The following is an 18,723-nucleotide window of genomic DNA, read 5'->3' as shown; positions in this document are numbered from 1 at the left end:
AAGCTGTCCACTTGCTGCATTCTATTCCTCCTGCAGTTCCTCTGGTCAGTGATCCTCCTGCTAATCCTCTGGGTACTGTTAGTATAATTTTTTTTTTTTTGTATCTCCTGTCCGTTTTTACACCTCATCCGTCTTTGCCGAGCGCTGATCAGTGATGCAGATAATGTATCTGTATCCGTAGTCCATTTTCGGCGGGACTTTTTGTCCGTATCTTGCGTTGTTTTTTGCATCTCATCCGTGTGTGCGTCCTGCAGCGACCGAGCGCTGATCAGGGATGAACATAACGTATCTGCATCTTTGCTCAATTTTCGGCGCGACTTTTTTTCCCGTATCCCCGACGCTTTTTGTATATCATCCAACCGTGCATCCTGCAGCGGCCGATCAGTGATGCATGGCGTCTGTGCGCTTGAAAAGTTAAAAGGTGCTCCTTTTCTTGCAAGCCCTGCTGTGCGCCGAAACAATTGATTTCCACCACATATGAGGTATCTGTGTACTCAGGAAAAATTGCACAATACATTTTATGGTGCATTTTTTCCTGATACCGTTGTAAAAAATAAGCTACCTGGTTGAAGCAAAAATTTTGTGGTAAAAAATATAAATAATTTTCACGGTTCAACGTTATCAACTACTGTAGAGCCCCTGGGGGTCCAAGGGGCTCACCAAACATCTAGATAAATTCCTTGAGGGGTCTAGTTCCAAAATGGGGTGATTTGTGGGGGAGCTCCACTGTTTAGGCACCATAGGGGGTCTCCAAACGTGACATGGCGTCCGCTAATGATTCCAACCAATTTTGCTGTGAAATGGCGCTCCTTCTCTTCTGAGCCCTGCCATGCACCCAAACAATTACTTTCCACCATATATGAGGTATCTGCGTACTCAGGAAAAATTGCATTTTTTTTACATTTTTTTTTTACATTTTACATTATAAACTTCTGTGGAGCCCCTTGGGGCTCACTAAACATCTAGATAAATTCCTTGAGGGGTCTAGCTTCCAAAATGGGGTCACTTGTGGGGAAGCTCCATAGTTTAGGCACCTCAGGGGGGTCTCCAAATGCAACATCACGTCAGCTAATGATTCCAACCAATTTTGCTGTCAAATGGTGCTCCTTCCCTTCTGAGCCGGATACAATTTCAGATCTACAGGTCCGGGAGCACTTGGGCACCAGCGATCATAATATGGTAAGCTTCAACATAATATTCAATAGAACATTTCAAAGGGGGAATGCTAAAACCTGGAATTTTAGGAAAGCTGATTTCAACAAATTAAGGGAAGAGCTTAAATGTGTAGATTGGGACAAAGTCATGATAACTGGGGATACCGAACATAAATGGGGTAAGTTTAAGGATATACTACTAGAGTCCTGTAAAAAACGTATACCCTCTGGTAATAAAATGTCCAGGAATAAAAAGAAACCACTATGGATAAATAAGACTGTACAAAGTATAATAAAACAAAAACAAAGGGCATTTAAAATCTTAAAGGCTGAGAATACAGAAATAGCATTGCAGGAGTATAAAGATATCAATAGGAAATGTAAAAAAGAAATCAAACAAGCAAAATTAGCTACTGAAAAATCGCCAATGACATTAAAATAAATCCCAAAAACTTTTATAAATACATTAATGCCAAAAGGAAAACAAAGGATAGTATCGGCCCCTTAAAATATAATAACAAGTTAGTTATAGAGGACAAACAAAAGACTGAGATATTAAATAGGCATTTCTTATCTGTATTCACCAAGGAACTGACTGTACCAGGGATCATTCAACAAGTGAAAAATCAAAGTCCACCACCCGATATAATTAATTTAACACAAGATGAAGTACGCCTACGTCTGAGTAAATTAAACATTGACAAATCCCCAGGGCCAGATGGCATTCATCCACGAATATTGAGGGAATTGAGCTCTGTAATCGACAGACCGCTGTATCTCATCTTTTTAGACTCACTTGTAACAGGGTTGGTGCCTGAGGATTGGAGGATTGCTGATGTGGTACCGATATTTAAGAAAGGTAAGAGGGTAGACCCAGGCAACTACCGTCCAGTAAGCCTGACATCAGTAGTATGCAAAGTTTTTGAGGGCATTTTAAGGGATGACATGCAAAAATATATTGCAGAAAATAATATGATAACTGACAAACAGCATGGATTCATGAAAGATAAGTCGTGTCTAACCAATCTGTTGGGGTTCTATGAGGGGGTAAGTTCAAACCTGGATATTGGTAATGCAGCTGATGTGATTTATTTGGACTTTGCAAAGGCATTTGATACTGTACCACATAATAGCCTTATACTAAAGCTCCAGAAGCAAGGACTAGGGGACACAATATGCAACTGGGTAAGGAATTGGCTAAAAGATAGGAAACAAAGAGTAGTCATAAATGGTACATTCTCTAAATGGGCTATAGTCAGCAGTGGGGTGCCGCAGGGATCTGTGCTTGGACCGATTCTTTTTACTCTCTTTATTAATGACCTTCTGGATGGGATTGATAGTACAGTGTCAGTCTTTGCCGATGACACCAAACTATGTAGGATATTAAAAACTGACCTGGATAGTACAATATTACAAAAAGATCTGGATAAGATGTCAGAATGGGCAGATACTTGGCAAATGAGATTTAATGTTGATAAATGTAAAGTAATGCACCTAGGACGGAGTAATCCTATAGCTGCGTATACATTAAATGGAAGTAAACTCAGGACTACAGAACAGGAGAAGGACTTGGGTATTCTCATTACAAATAAGCTGAGCAGCAGCACTCAATGTCAAGCAGCAGCTACTAAAGCAAACAAGATTTTAAGGTGTATAAAAAGAGAGATTAGATCCCGTGATCCCAACGTATTGTTACCCCTCTATAAATCACTTGTAAGGCCACATCTGGAATACGGGATCCAGTTTTGGGCTCCACATTTTAAAAAGGACATTCAGAAGTTAGAGTCAGTTCAAAGGCAGGCAACTAGACTACTACAAGGAATGGAAGGCCTCCCATATGATGACAGGTTGAAAAAGTTAGATATGTTTAGCTTAGAAAAAAGACGTCTCAGAGGAGATCTCATTTATATGTATAAATACATGTGTGGTCAATATAAAGGACTGGCACATGACTTATTTCTTCCAAAGACAGTACTAAGGACCAGGGGGCACTCACTGCGGGTGGAAGAAAAGCGATTCCGACACCTAAATAGGAAAGGGTTCTTTACAGTTAGAGCGGTCAGACTGTGGAATACACTACCACAAGAGGTAGTAATGGCAGATACTATAACAGCTTTTAAAAAAGGACTGGATGATTTCCTCAGTACACAAAACATTGTTGGTTATAAATGACTTAGTGACTAAATGTAGAACTGGTGGAGGAAGGTTGAACTAGATGGACCTAGGTCTTTTTTCAACCTAAGTAACTATGTAACCTATGTAGCCCCGCTGTGCGCCCAAACAATTACTTTCCACCACATATGAGATATCTGCGTACTCAGGAGAAATTGCACAATACGTTTTGTGGTGCATTTTTTCCTGATACCCTTGTGAAAAGAAAGCTACCTGGTTCAAGTAACAGTTGTGTGGTAAAAAAAAATATATATAGATATTTTCATGGCTCAACGTTATCAACGTCTGTGAAGACCCCGGGGGTTCAAAAGGCTCACCAAACATCTAGAAAAAATATTTGAGGGTTCTAGTTTCCAAAATTGGGTCACTTGTGGGGGAGCTGCATTGTTTAGGCACCTCAGGGGGTCTTCAAACCCGACATGGCGTCCGCTAATGAGTGCAGCTAATTTTGCGTTCAAAAATTCAAATGGCGCTCCTTCCCTTCCGAGCTCTGCCATGCGCCCAAACAACTGATTTTTACCACATATGGGGTATCAGCGTACTCAGGATAAATTGAACAATAAATTGTATGGTGCATTTTCTCTTTTCTCCTTTATGAAAATGCAAAATATTATGGCTAAAGTAACATTTTTGTGATAAATAGTAACATTTTCATTTTTCCATCCACATTGCTTTGGTTCCTGTGAAACCCCTGAAGGGTTAATAAACTTCTTGGATATGGTTTTGAGCAGTGTGAGGGGTGCAGTTTTTAGACTGGGGTCACTTTTGGGTATTTTCTTTCACCTAGGTCTCTCAAAGTCACCTTAAATATGATGTGGTCCCTAAAAAAATGATTTTGTAAATTTTGTTGGAAAAATGAGAAATTGCTGATGAACTTTGACCACTTCTAACTTCCTAAGGAAAAAAAAAATTGTTTCGAAAATTGCGCTGATGTAAAGTAGACATGTGGGAAATGTTATTTAGTAACTATTCTGTGTGACATACTTCTTGGATTTATGGACATAAATTTTCAAAGTTTGAAAATTGCGAAATTTTCGCAAAATTTCAAAAATTTTCACAAATAAACGCAAAAAATATCGTCCTAAATTTACCATTATCATGAAGTACAATTTGTCATGAAAAAACAATGTCAGAATCGCTAGGATCCGTTGAAGTGTTCCTGTCAAAGTTACACTGGTCAGAATTGAAAAAAATAGCCTGGTTATTAGGGTGTTTTAGTGGCCGGGGATGAAGGGGTTAAAATGCATTTTAAGGAAAAACGCAACCGTTTTTTTTTGCCGCCGGTTGCGGTTTTTCCTGCATAGACTTACATTAGTGCCGTATTTGCCGCATGGGCTTACGTTCCGTCCGGTTTTTGCCGCATGCGGCATATTTAGCCGATGCGGCGGCTGTATGGAACGTTGCCTGGCACGTTTTTTTGTCCGGCAAAAAACCCCGCATTGCGCCACATCCGGCCAATGCGGCGCAATTTGCAATGCATGCCTATGGACGCCGCATGCAGCATCCTGCAGCAAAAACCACATCCGGCCGCCGCATGCGTTTTTTTCCACTGCGCATGCTCAGTAGCCTGCCGCAAGCGGCAAAAACCGGACAGGCCGCATGTAAAAAAGTATGCAAAGGATGCGGTTTTGTCGCCGCATCCGTTGCATAGGTTTTAGAGCCGGATTGTCTGGCTCTGCTAAAACCGGAAGTGTGAAAGCAGTCTAATGGGTATGTAGGAGCCAGAACTCAATGGTGGTGGGTATCAAATACTTATTTCTCTCTGCAAAGTGCAAAAAATGTATATAATTTATACAATGTGATTTTCTGGATTTTACTTTTCATATTCTATCTCTCACTGTTAAAATTAACCTGCCTTTAAAATTATAGACTGTTCATGTCTTTGTCAGTGGGCAAATTTACAAAATCAGCAAGGGATCAAATAATTATTTCCTTCACTGTAGTTTTGTCTCATGGTAGACATTTTTACTCTGATGTTTGCCTGTCACTGTCTCTCTTTCATACAGACCTTGTCTTACATGCTAACCTTTGTATTTTTTTATTTTATTTTATTTACTTATTGTGATATATTTCTTCTGCCTCCTTTTCCTTTGGGAGACTTGAACCTGCAATGGTTGTTACAAAAGTTTAAAGAAAAAATCATTGTGTGATAGAAATTGTGTGTAATTGTGATCTACAATAAAACCCTTAGGAGATAAAGGCCGCACTTTTTATACATCTGTGGAGAACAATCAGACCCTTCCTGAATTCCTACATCTAGATGGGTGTGAGAAATGGATTTCATCAGGTATTACGAGACTTAGCCGTCTATTGTCCAATAATGATTTCTGCTCGTTCCAGCAATTAGAAGATTTTAACCTCCTCATAGATGTTGTATCAATATATTCAGGTCTAATCCAATAAAAAGCTTTTAATACACAAAATAGAATTAAAGAACTAGAACTGCTGTCAGACATGATGCTGAGCACAATATCTAATTCACGGAGAACGTCTGGTGACATTTCTGGACTTTATAAAGTGTCGATATCCAAATATGTGGAAAATTATCCTCTTTTTATTATGTGTAAATGGGAAATGGACTTTCTGATCTTATACACATGCTGGATTGTAAATACTTTTTTTTGGAGTAAAGTTATTACGATTGTAAAATCATAATCAGCAGGTTTGGTCGGAGACAGCAAGGATTTATATAAGGGAATATAGAAGAACTGACACTGGACACACGTGGGAAAATTGCGGTAGGACGTTTATTGTTTCTTGTACAGAAATCAATAACATTTAGATGGATTTAGAGGAGTCTCCGACAAAATAATATTGTAATATGAACATGTTTATTATTGGAGTATAGAGAACTTATTTTCAACCAAATATTTATACTACTTTTTATATAAAACCATATACTTTATTATAACAATTGCACAAACATACATAGATTGTTTAAAATCAGGGAGGAAAGGAAGGATAATTGACCCTATTCCTTTTCCTACCTTACGACAGGGGTCGGCGTCCTAATAAGAGAGACGCCCCTGTTCCACGACGACTGACCCTAGGTAATCCCTCCCTGCGTATTCAAAGTGTACTCCCCTCAAGAATGAAACACCCCAACAGTAGTAACACCACAGTGAGGAAAAAGGGGGGTGCTCAGTCAGTAATGGCTAATTTGTCTGTATCACCAATATAACCACTGAGGATTGGGGGTTTAGGGTCAGGAGCTGTCATTTAGGTCTGTGTGCTCAGTATTAGATATAGAGAGTTAGATATTAATAATTCGCTATTCAAGAAATGCCTAAAATTATTTCTAGCCGTATCAAAGACTGCCCGACGCGTTTCGCCCTTTAAACAGTTGAGGGCTCATCAGGGACTTTGTGACTGGGTCTTGAAGATTTTCTTTTTTGCAATTCCGTGCTAGTGGACTCCTTTTTTCATCACTTTAAAAGATGGTTGTGATGTGTGGGAGTATTGACTCACTGGAGTTATGTCCCAAAAATGTGTAAGTTAAGGACATGTCCTCCTATGTGGATGCTTGTTTCATCCAGTGTTTAGCACCGATGTGTCCGGAGTATAGCTAAAATTTGGTCTCAGGCGTTCCACTTTACTGATATGCGTCTGTCTATTACAATTCTATGGCTCCACAATGCCTTTGACTCTTAGATAGGATTCATTTGATTACCACACTAAGCTTGCCAGCCGTAAAGAGTAACCTTGCCTTAATTCAGGAATTCAGTGCCTCCAAGTGGGCGATCCCCCGCGTGTCCTGTATTAATTTAGTACTGTCCTCTGTGTTAGCAGACAGTAACCGACATACTCGTAGTCCTGATTCCAGTCCCACAGTGGGGTGACAGTGAAGGAATCCACCGCAGTAGGTGTCTTCTCCGGTCTGTATGGGGAGTCCCAGGACAGGTGTTCAGTGGTTTTATATAAAAAGTAGTATAAATATTTGGTTGAAAATAATATCTACTTTTAGTGATTGATATTGGTATACAATGGAGTATAGAGAACTTACAGACATTGTTCAGACATGGAGATTGTGCGCTGAAAGTAACTGTACTGAATGGCAGATCGCTGAGATTGGGAGTTAGGAAGAAGAGGGAGGAGGAACGTTGGGTATTTTTTGGGGGGAGGGTTGCAATATTCTGGTCCATATAGTGAATATATAAATATATAACAATGTGAAATGTTCAATGCACATGGAATATTGATTTTTATTTGATTTTTTTAGAAAACAAATGTCTATTATTAACTATATTATAAATCTAATGTAACGTCTAACATGCTTTTCCTTTCTTGTTTACTTACTTGCCTTTACTAATTTGTGTTTCTCTTTCAGTTTGTCAAATATATGATTTCTCACCATGTGGATTTTTCTCAGTGGTCAAAAAATTATAGCTTTCAAGTAAAACATTTCTCACCTTCTAGGTATAATATGGCGTCTACCCTTGTGAGTTTTATGATGTTTAAAAAGATGCCATTTATGTGTAAAATAGTTCTCTCATTGTGAATATGACAGGGGTTTCTCTGCTGTGTGAATTCTTTTGTGTTTAGCAAGACTTGAATGATCTGCAAAACATTTCCCACATTTTGAACATGAAAAAGGCTTCTCCCCTGTGTGAGTTCTCTGGTGTGTAACAAGATTTGATATATATACAAAACATTTCCCACATTCCGAACATGAAAAAGGCTTCTCCCCTGTGTGAGTTCTTTGATGTAAAGTAAGACTTGATTTATCTGCAAAATATTTCCCACATTCTGAACATGAAAACGGTTTCTCCCCAGTGTGAGTTCTTTGGTGCTTAGCAAGACTTGAACGATCTGCAAAACATTTCCCACATTTTGAACATGAAAAAGGCCTCTCCCCTGTGTGAGTTCTCTGATGTGTAACAAGACTTGATTTATATACAAAGCATCTCCCACATTCTGAGCATGAAAAAGGCTTCTCCCCTGTGTGAGTTATTTGATGTAAAACAAGACTTGATTTCTCTGCAAAATATTTCCCACATTCTGAACATGAAAAGGGTTTCTCCCCAGTGTGAATTCTTTGGTGTTTAGCAAGACTTGAATTTTCAACAAAACATTTCCCACATTTTGAGCATGAAAAAGGCTTCTCCCCTGTGTGAGTTCTCTGATGTGTGGCAAGAGTTGATTTATATATAAAAGATCTCCCACATTCTGAACATGAATATGGCTTCCCCTCCATGTGAGTTTTCTGGTGTGCAACAAAATATGATTTATGTGCAAAACACATCCCACATTCTGAACATGAAAAAGGCTTCTCCCCTGTGTGAGTTCTTTGATGTGCAACAAGATGTGATTTGTTGTTAAAACATTTCCCACATTCTGAACATGAATATGGCTTTTCCCCTGTGTGAGTTCTCTGATGTTTAACAAGATGTGATTTTTGTTTAAAACATTTCCCACATTCTGAACATGAATATGGCTTCTCACCAGTGTGAGTTCTCTGATGTGTAACAAAATATGATTTACGTGCAAAACCTCTACCACATTCTGAACATAAAAAATGCTTCTCCCCTGTGTGAATTTTCTGGTGAGCTACAAGATTTGATTTCCAGTTAAAATGTTTCCCACAATTTGAACATGAAAATCTCTTCTCCCCTGTGTGATTTTTTTTATGGATTTTTAGATATTCTGAAGTTGAAACTGGCTTCTTTGCTGTAAGAACACTTTGATTTTTAATGCCTCTTTTGTGACATTTATTTTTCTTAATAGTCTGTGATGAATCAGAAGGTAAGACTTGTTTGAAAGAATCAGATGATGGATCTTTGCTGTGAAGGGCTGATGGTATATCTGGAATAGTGGCATTCACTTCAGTTATATCTTGTATGATATCAAGGTCATCTGATTTAACAATTGAAGATGTCAGTGGTGCCTCTAATGTCCTGGTGCAGTAATCTGCCAAGTATAAAAAATATTTTTAATAATATATTCAAATTTAAGGATATCATTTATAACATAACTTGTAATGACGTTACCACCATCCCCACACTGTACCGCTCTCTTTTCCCGGCAGGAACACCGGCACATTTATTTTCCCAGCTACCCACTGGTGGTTTTCTGTGTCCCCTGGCCCTGCCGGCATCTCCCTGAGCTTCTGCACGTCACACAGGTCTCCTGGGAGTGCGCTTAGGGCGTGGCATCTATTCTTAAAAGGCCAGCATGTCCTCAGCAGAAGTGCCTCTCAGCCTATCGCTGAGACGCACTAGGTATTTAATTCATCCTCCTTCTATAGGAGGAACCTGGGCAACATGGTCTACCCTTAGAAACACGTTGCTAGTTATCAGATCACATTCTATTTGCTAAGTCTTATGCTGTGTGTGCTAACACGTGTCTGTAACCTAATGTCCACTGTGCCCGCTGTTTATGCTGCATCTATCTATACCAGCTGTGCCTGCCAGACCTGCCATATCTGCTGCACCTGCCTATACCATCAGTTCGATCTGCACCCGACCACATTAGTTAATGTCAGTATCCAATCCTTGACCCCTTCAGCCATCTGTCACAGTATCGGGACTCCATGGAGTAGCACCTGGGGGCTACCTTTCAGCACTACCATATCCTCACCATCAAAGACTCTGGTGAAGATGGGGTAGTCACATTTTTACGTTCCTCCTGGTTGAGTCAGTGCCGCAGCCCTGTGGGTCCACTCACACTCGCACCTGCGAGCATACCAAATTGCTCGCTAGCTCCATTACTTCTCAGCTTTCAGATATGCATCAAGAGATCGTCTGTTAAAGGGCAAAACAAGGCCGGATCCTGACCTACTTGGAGTCAGGGGACACCCGCTTGCAAGCTTTGACACCAACATTTTGACCCAATCCTGTCCCGGCTGTAGTCGCTACCCCTGCAACATATCCAGCTCGAAGTTTCGGTCCTCATCTGTCTGCTCTTCTGTGGTTTTATGGTGAACTCAAGCAATACAGAGGAATTATTAATTCAGTGCTGCTTGCACTTTGAATTTTTGTCTCATCAGTTCGTTTCGGAGCAGGACAAAGTGGCCTTTATGATGTCACATGACCAGGGAGGCCTTTGCTTCGATTAATCCATTATGGGAGAAAAGTGATCTTGTTGTCTTGGACCTGTAAACCTTTCGGGGGGGGGGGGGCATTGTCTAGTTTTCTATGCAGCATCTTTGCTTCCTAGACTTCGCCAATCAATTCTGACTGTAGACTAGTATGCCAACTATTTCTGCATCTTGTTCTCTGAACTAGGTGCTGGTGGCTATATTCTGGCAGGGTCTGTCCAGAAGAATGAAGGACAAACTGGCTAGCCGTGAAGTGCCTCCCTGGACGACCTGGTATCTCTAACTATCAGCATCGATCTCAGGTTTCAAGAACGCTCCAGAGAGTCAAACCGTGAGAGCACTTTGTTGCTCCTGGCTCCTACCTTCCAGAAACCTATCATGCCGCGATCAGTGGTTCCCGCTGCTCTCCCTGAGAGCATGGAGGTAGATCATGTGAACCCGGCAAAGCCCTGTTTGGTGTACCATAGTACTGCACAGGAATGTTTGTACTGCAATGATCTTACTCAGCTGATCCATTTCTGTCCTTTGAGCTTGGAAACTTCCAAGCCTTGGGTCCCCAGGAGAGGCTACCCTAGGTGAGAGCAATTCCTCTCCATCCTTATTCATATCAGTGTCTGTATCCTGTGGCAGCACCCAATTCACTGATTTGGCCTATATGGACTCCAGTTCCACCGAGAACGTCATTCAACAGGCCATTGTGGATCGGTATCAGGTTCCCACTTCCAACTCCCATAGCAGTGTTGTCCGTGGATGGAAAACCTCTGTTCGAGGCTATCCTGTTCATCACTAAGCAAGTACAGCTCCACCTGGGAATGCTGCACTCAGAGAAGATCACCGTCTACGAGCTTCCTGGGCTATAGCAACTAATGCTACTGGGTCTACCGTGGCTTCAGATTCACAAGCCTGTCTTGGACTGGAGATCTAGAGATGTGCTCAGGTGGGGTCAGCCCTGTCACAAAAAATATCTTGTTTCAGTCCATCTTGCCCCACCACTAGTGATGCCCTCTAATCTTCCGGGTCTACTATCTGCCTACTGTTCGTACATGGGCGTCTTCATGAAGAAGGCAGCTGAGACTCTACCTCAAGATTTCTCCCGTGCCTCCCCCATACTTTGAAATGCTCTGCCACAACATATCAGGCTCTCGCCTACCTTGACAAGCTTCAAAAGGAACCTGAAGACTCACCTCTTCCGACAAGCCTACAACCTGCCGTATCCCTCAGTCTGATATAACGCCGCACAACCAGCTCTACCCTAACCTACTGTATCCTCACCTATCCCTTGTAGACTGTGAGCCTTCGTGGGCAGGGACCTCTATCCTCCTATACCAGTCTGTGCCTTGTATTGTTTATGATTATTGTACTTGTCCCTATTATGTATACTCCTTTCACATGTAAAGCACCATGGAATAAATGGCGCTATAATAATAAACAATAATAATAATATATAAGTCATATGATTGCCCTATCGACCTACTTAGTGGTTCCTAACCTCCGCGAGGCCGTATCTACTCTCTGTCCCAGGCAGAGACCCAAGCCATGTCCGAGTACATCAACAAAAATCTGGCAAGTTTATTTATCCAGAAATCCTCTTCATCAGCTGAAGCCAGATTCTTGTTTGTAAAGAAACAGAGGTTTCCATTCAGCCATATATTGATTGATGTATTGATAGATATCTCAACCAAATCACGGTCAAGAATAAGTATCTGCTGCTGCTTATGCTGGAAATGTTCATCTGTCCTAGGAACGTCTCTAAGATCGACCTCCGTTTTACATACCACTTTGTCCGTATATGGTCGGGTGATGAAAGAAAGACTACCTGTGAGGGCCACTATGGGTACCGGATAATCCCATTAGAGTTCAGCAATGCTCCGGCGGTTTTCCAGGGATTTGTGAACGATACCTTCCAAAATCTACTCTACTCATAAGTAGTGGTGCACCTGGAAAACATTATTATATTCTCTCTCAGTCTGCGAATTCACTGGAGGAATGTTTAACAGGTTCTACAGGTACTGATGGAGAATAGTTTATATGCCAAATTCGAGAAGTGCCTTTTTGAACAGACTTTCCTACCTTTTCTGGGCTACATAATCTATGACACTGGTGTGAAGATGGATCCATAATCTATGAGACTGGTGTAAATATGGATCCAAAGAAGGTGTTTGCAGTTCTGAAGTGTGGCTTCGTCCTGATGGAGTGAATGCAATTCAGCGTTCCTGGGTTTCACCAATTATTACTGACAAATCAGTCTGAAATTCTCTTCACGGATCCTCCCTATCATGGCCCTGACCTGCAAGGGGCAAATCCAAAGATGTTGTCACACTTTGACATGTGGCGGATGCGTTCAGACCAACCAAAGTCTGGACGCACGACAAAAAATACAAACAACAGGTAGGGAGGAACACCAGGGACACAATAACAATGGTGGACCTTAGCTATAGTGAGTGGGGTAGATAGACACCTCCTGCACTCACCTGCCATAGACCCTACACTCCTAACCAGGCCCTATATAGTTTCCTCAACTGTCGCTGAGCAGGAACCTGATACCCTAAGAAAAACCCTATTGTGGCCCTGACTAGTGCTTGGCTGGTGGCAGATGGCAGCTCCCCCGCTGCACTCATTCATACACACAGGGAGAGAAAACACGAACAGGGGATAAAGAACCAAAATGGAGAGGATACAACTTCTGGAAGATCAACAGCAGCTTCCTTCAACCAGAGTGGCTTTCATACAAATGGTTTGTATAGTCAGCAAAGCTTGCTGGGGTACCAGGCAATTTAAGCACAAGCGGGTGTGCGGCTGACCTTAACTGTTTTAGAGCTGTAAACAGAAAAACTGTCATTAACTACTTCAAAGCCAAAAGAATAACATAATATAGAAATAACATTTAAATGCAAAGCCCTATATAGAGATATGGGTCTTCTGTCCCCCAGCTGCCACTAGTCTCCAAAAACAAGGAGACAATCGTGACAGATGTTGACTTTGGAAGTGGAGAGTGCATTTATCCCCCTCAAGCAGGCCTATTCATCGGCTCCAGCGCTGCGTAGACCGGAGATTAACAGACAGTTCTTCTTGGAAGTAAATACTTCTGAGAGCAGTGGTGCATCCAGTTTTCATCTACGCCGACCACAAAAACTTGGTCTACCTACAATCAGCTCATAGGCTAAATCTGCGTCAAGCCCAATGGTCGCTGTTCTTCACCCACTTTGACTGTGTTCTACATTTCCGGTTGGCCAAAAAGAATATCAAGGCAGATGCACTCTCCAGGTTTTTTCTTGTTGGCTGACCAAGAGGAAGAGCCTCAACACATTATTGAGCCCTTCAAAATGCTCACGGTAGCTTCAGTAAGCGTGTCTGTGGTACCAGCTGGAAAGATGATCGTGGCAGAGGCAGAACAGGAAGCGTGTGTTGCAGTTAGGTTACTCCTCTCACTAAGCTCATTGGTCATGCCAGTCAGAAGAAGACAACTCTGCTCATCTTGCGGCATTACTTTATCACAAAACATGTTTGTCATAAATTTATCACAAACATGAGTCATGTATGTGTTGCGGACGGGGGACAGGCCACTGCAGGGGGGCTGCTCGAGGCGCTCGGATCCGGGATCATGGCTGTGGCTCGAGTGGTAGCCGGATCCGGCGCTCTTGCAGCCATCTGTTCTCACAACCAAATAAAAGGGGTTATTTACAGGGGAGAGTTTGTCAGTGACGCCACCCGTGGGTTGCGGTGATGATTAGTAACACCGCCGCTGCCTTGGTAAGGGACGCCCGGGGCTGATGGAGGGGGGCAGCAGGATGGTATCCCCTCCACAGGTAGGGGACATATTGTCCCGGGGCCCAGGTGTATGGGGAAGGATGTTGCGGAGCTTATTCTGCAGGGTTTTGGTGTACTCACAGTTCTAGAGGAATTCACACAGAGTCCAAATGGTAAACCAAATTGCCAGTGACCAATGACCTCTGGCGGGTGTATTCGGGTCCCACACCCTGGTACAGCAAACAGGGGTCCCTTCCTCCTGCACTTAGTGTCCTTAGTTTGACTACTCCGCTTGAAATTGGGAAGTTCACTCCTGGTGATTTCTGTGTGTAGGGAGATGTGGCCCGCGAGAACTGACCAGTGGGATCTTAGCAGGCAAATGCGGAGCCCTGTCCCCCTTGTTGGGCTTCCGTCTCGCTCTATCTGGGCCTCCTGTGGGACAAGACTTGGAATCTTGTCCCCGGCTGGTCAATTAGAAGATGCTTGAAGCTGTCCTTGCTCTAGGGTCCAGGTACCCCGACTGTGCACGGCCTCCGGACCGGATTCCCGCTGTCGATACCGGCGGGCTACAACCCTGCCCCGGTCCACTTAAGGTCTTCCGCGACCGGATCTCCATCACCTGTGGCCCTGTCTGCCGACTGCCACCTAGTCAGTAGTCCGGAAGTCCAGAGGCTCCAACTCCTGACTACTCTGTCCCTTTACACTCTTCTCACTTCCTCAGTCTGCACTCAACTGTCTTGTTCCCTCCCAGAACACCTCAGGACCCCTAGGTGGGCGTCACCATCCGATTGGCCCCGTCCACTGGTGTGTTCCTATTGTCATGGGGGTGGTGACTAGGCTTTGCTGGCTGATGTTGTGTACCTGGGTGTGGGTATGCCAAGGAGGATGGAGTCCTGCACCTGGAAGATTTGTGCAGTCTCTGTGACAACCTCGTTTTGCCAGGGCGTCACATATGAGGGAGTCAGAGTCATGGAGTCGGAGTCAGTGAAATTGAGGAGTCATAGTTGGAGTTGGAGGTTTGGCTTACCGACTCCACACCCCTGGTGACAGGTGTAGGCCTGCTGTGCTGGGAGCCCTCACACCTCATGCAACAGCTCAAACTGCTTTTTTGCTCAGCCATACCCAAGTGGCACCAAAATTGGCATTAATGCGCCAGAGTATCAATAGTGTTGTGGCGTAGCAGTCAGGCATGGGTCATGCATGAGACAGGGTCTGGGACTGCATTTACAGCTTTCAAATTAAGTTAAGTAAAAGGTGGCTGGGTGAGTGAGAGGTTTAGGCCTGCTGTGTTCTGAGATCCTTGCCACTACAGGTGTCACGCTCCCTGGATCCCAGCGCCGTCTGTCACTCACCACCCTGGTCCCCGGTTCTTCTGCCCACGGCTTCCCCTCTCACTCTCCCTCCTCTGCGTCCTCCGTGCCTCCTGCCCGCCGGCCCCGGCGTCTCCCTGCGACACAGGACGCTCTGTCTGGTCCCCCTGCATCTCCCGCACCGCTTCCTTCTCTGGTCTCCGGCACAAGAGCCTCGCGCATGCGCATTAGGGTGCGCGCGTGTTCACTCACCTCTTCTTAAAGGGCCAGCGTCCTGGAAACAGGATATGGTCAATTACAGGTACAGGGTATATTAGGACTTCCTTTCCATGTGGGCGGTGCCTGATCAACGTGTTCCCTGAGCTAGGTGTTCAGGTCCCTTTGTGCCTTGCCTTTGTTTAACCTTGTCTATTCCGCAGAGTCCGCCTGCCACCCTAACCGGGTCCTGACGTCTGATTCCCCAGGAAGTCCCCCGGTGACTGTCTGCTGAGGATCCTGCCATCTACCATCAGCCTGAACCCGTCACCGATCCCCGACTTCATCAGCCTGCACATCTCGTTGGACCCGGATCCCGTCTGCTGTTCCTTCCTGGTACCTGTAGCCGGTCCCTGTCATCCGTCCTGCCTACGGTGCCCGTTGGACTCAGAGACATTCCTGTTCGGATCCTTGAAAGACTCTTGTCCCGTAACCCTAGTGTTCCGGCTACCGTACATCTAGGCCCTCTGGTGGGGTGATCGGACAGTCACTGTATAGGGGTTATCTCCGGGTTGCCTAACTGGGGGAGTCTGGTGCACGGTCTCGTGAATCCACCCCCAGGACATTACAACAGGCAACACATAACATGGAGAACCAACTTGGATTCTCAACATTTAAAAAAAATAGGGGCAGAGACCACATTAATTGTCCCAGAGTACAAATACAGGGTGGGCCATAAGTATTTATACACCCTGGGTGGGCCATAAGTATGGATACACCTTGATAAAAAAGAATAAAGTTGAATTCATATGGCGGCTTTACAGATGGCCACCATGGGCGTCACCCGGCCTCAAATGTTTTGCCCCTCCCATGTACTAATATGCCACAAACAGTAAAGTGATATCAACAACCACTTCCATTTTATCAGGGTGTATCCATTCTCATGGCCCACCCAGGGTGTATCCATACTAATGGCCCACCCTGTAATATAATGGCGCAGCATGGATGCATGGAACAGAGCCTGGAAAAAGGTCTGGCCCAGCATTTCTAGCTTAAATATTGATAAATAAGAGGTGGATGAGTGACAGTTGTCGGCCTGGTGCTTTGAGACCCCTGCCACAACAGGCAACACACAAGGAGCCCGAATAAGAGTCTCCATTTACAAATATGTGGCTTTTCCTAACTCAGGAGAAAGCAAAAGGAGGTGGAATAGTACAAATATTAGGTGATTCATACATACAAAAAAGTCAAATTGTAAAAGTAACAGCTGTAGACACACATTTTGATTGTTGGGCTACCAAGACACTTGTTAGTAACATTAGCAAAAGTAGCAATTACAGTTGCAAGTAGCAGTTACAGACGCTACGACTGCAGTAACGCAAGATCAATGCAGCACACTACAAACTACACCATTGCTTAGTCTTCACAGTTTGTGACTGGGGTGTAAAAGTCATTGGTGATCGATGACTTGTTCATCTTGATGAAAGTTAGGTAGCCTACACTTTCAGGGGACAGCAGGATGCACTAATCCGTTGTCATGAGTGTGTCTTGCTCGGGGGAGACCCCGGGTGAATCTGGTGTCAGAAGGTCATAGCACCTTGCCGCTAGCAGGTTCACTATTGTTACTTGATAACACCTCCTTGCTAGTGGTGCTAGAACGGTTAATCACCCTTTTCTGCCTGGCTGCTGGCAGTAGCTTCCAATCTCAGGTGCGGCTCTTTGGAATCACTCTGCTTCACTATTTACGTCATGTGATCTTATCAGCTGATGCCTGTGATAGAAACTGATTCCCCCATTTCTATGTAGTCCACTTTGGAAGGAGTTATCTCTGGAAGAAGTCTGTTGTATTGTGTGCAGCTGTAATGTTTGCTACACTGAAGCCACCTGGAGTGTTTTTCCCTTTCATGTCTATTTCCCCTGTCTGTTTTCCTACCCTTGTGTTTTTGTATTGTAGTTGTTGAGATTAGTGCTCTAGTCAGCCTGCTCACTAGTCAGGGTGAGTGTAGAGATAGCTGAGAGCCTAAGGGTACCTTCTCACTTTAGCGATGCAGCAGCGATCCGACCACCGATCTGACCTGGTCAGGATCGCTGCTGCATCGCTACATGGTCGCTGGTGAGCTGTCAAACAGGCAGATCTCACCAGTGACCAGCCCCCAGCCAGCAACGACGTGCAAGCGACGCTGCGCTTGCACGGAGCCGGCGTCTGGAAGCTGCGGACACTGGTAACTAAGGTAAACATCGGGTATGGTTACCCGATGTTTACATTAGTTAGCAGCGCACACCGCTTAGCTTTGCTCTCCTAGCTACAGTACACATCGGGTTAATTAACCCGATGTGTAATGCAGCTACATGTGCAGAGAGCAGGGAGCCGCGCACACTGCTTAGCGCTGGCTCCTTGCTCTCCTAGCTACAGTACACATCGGGTTAATTAACCCGATGTGTAATGCAGCTACATGTGCAGAGAGCCGGAGGCGGCAGCACAGGCAGCGTGAGAGCTGCGGAGGCTGGTAACTAAGGTAAATATCGGGTAACCACCTTGGTTACCCGATGTTTATCTTGGTTACAGCTTACCGCAGCTGCCAGACGCCGGCTCCTGCTCCCTGCTCGCTTCATTTCGTCGCTCTCTCGCTGTCACACACAGCGATCTGTGTGTCACAGCGGGAGAGCGCCTTTGAAGAAAACGAACCAGGGCTGTGTGTAACGAGCAGCGATCTCGCAGCAGGGGCCAGATCGCTGCTCAGTGTCACACACAGCGTGATCGCTAATGAGGTCACTGCTGCGTCACAAAAAACGTGACTCAGCAGCGATCTCGGCAGCGAGCTCGCTGTGTGTGAAGCACCCCTAAGGTATACGGCTCAGCGACAGGTTGCAAGAACCTGTACAGGGAGGCTAGAGAGCTCAGGAATCAGCTTGAAGTGAGTTCAGGAGGTGTCCCCTCACCCCTCTCCCTACCGGCAGGTTCCTCTGTTGTATCGTGACCCCTGTGTTCCCTGTGTGTTGTTACATCCTCTGGGGTTTATCAGGTACCAGATGCTGAAATTTCAATGGCTGGCAGAAATACAGATTTAGCAAGCACTATTTAGACGCCGAAATGTCTATTTGTGCCAGG

General features: G+C 44.3%; 1 protein-coding gene across 1 annotated transcript in view; it reads right to left on the bottom strand.

Moving 5' to 3' along the window:
* Positions 1-18,723, bottom strand: part of LOC142312968 (uncharacterized) — a 408,714-nt gene that overhangs the window by 27,301 nt on the left and 362,690 nt on the right. The window contains exons 8-9 of the mRNA XM_075351957.1: positions 7,832-9,233; positions 5,621-5,717 (exon numbers count right to left, since the gene is read on the bottom strand). Coding sequence (XP_075208072.1) covers positions 5,621-5,717; positions 7,832-9,233 — 1,499 coding nt within the window. The remainder of the gene's footprint in view (positions 1-5,620; positions 5,718-7,831; positions 9,234-18,723) is intronic.

Source organism: Anomaloglossus baeobatrachus, chromosome 5, assembly GCF_048569485.1.
Source record: "Anomaloglossus baeobatrachus isolate aAnoBae1 chromosome 5, aAnoBae1.hap1, whole genome shotgun sequence".
In the NCBI taxonomy this organism is placed as follows: Eukaryota; Metazoa; Chordata; class Amphibia; order Anura; family Aromobatidae; genus Anomaloglossus; species Anomaloglossus baeobatrachus.
This window is presented reverse-complemented; position numbering and strand designations above follow the sequence as displayed.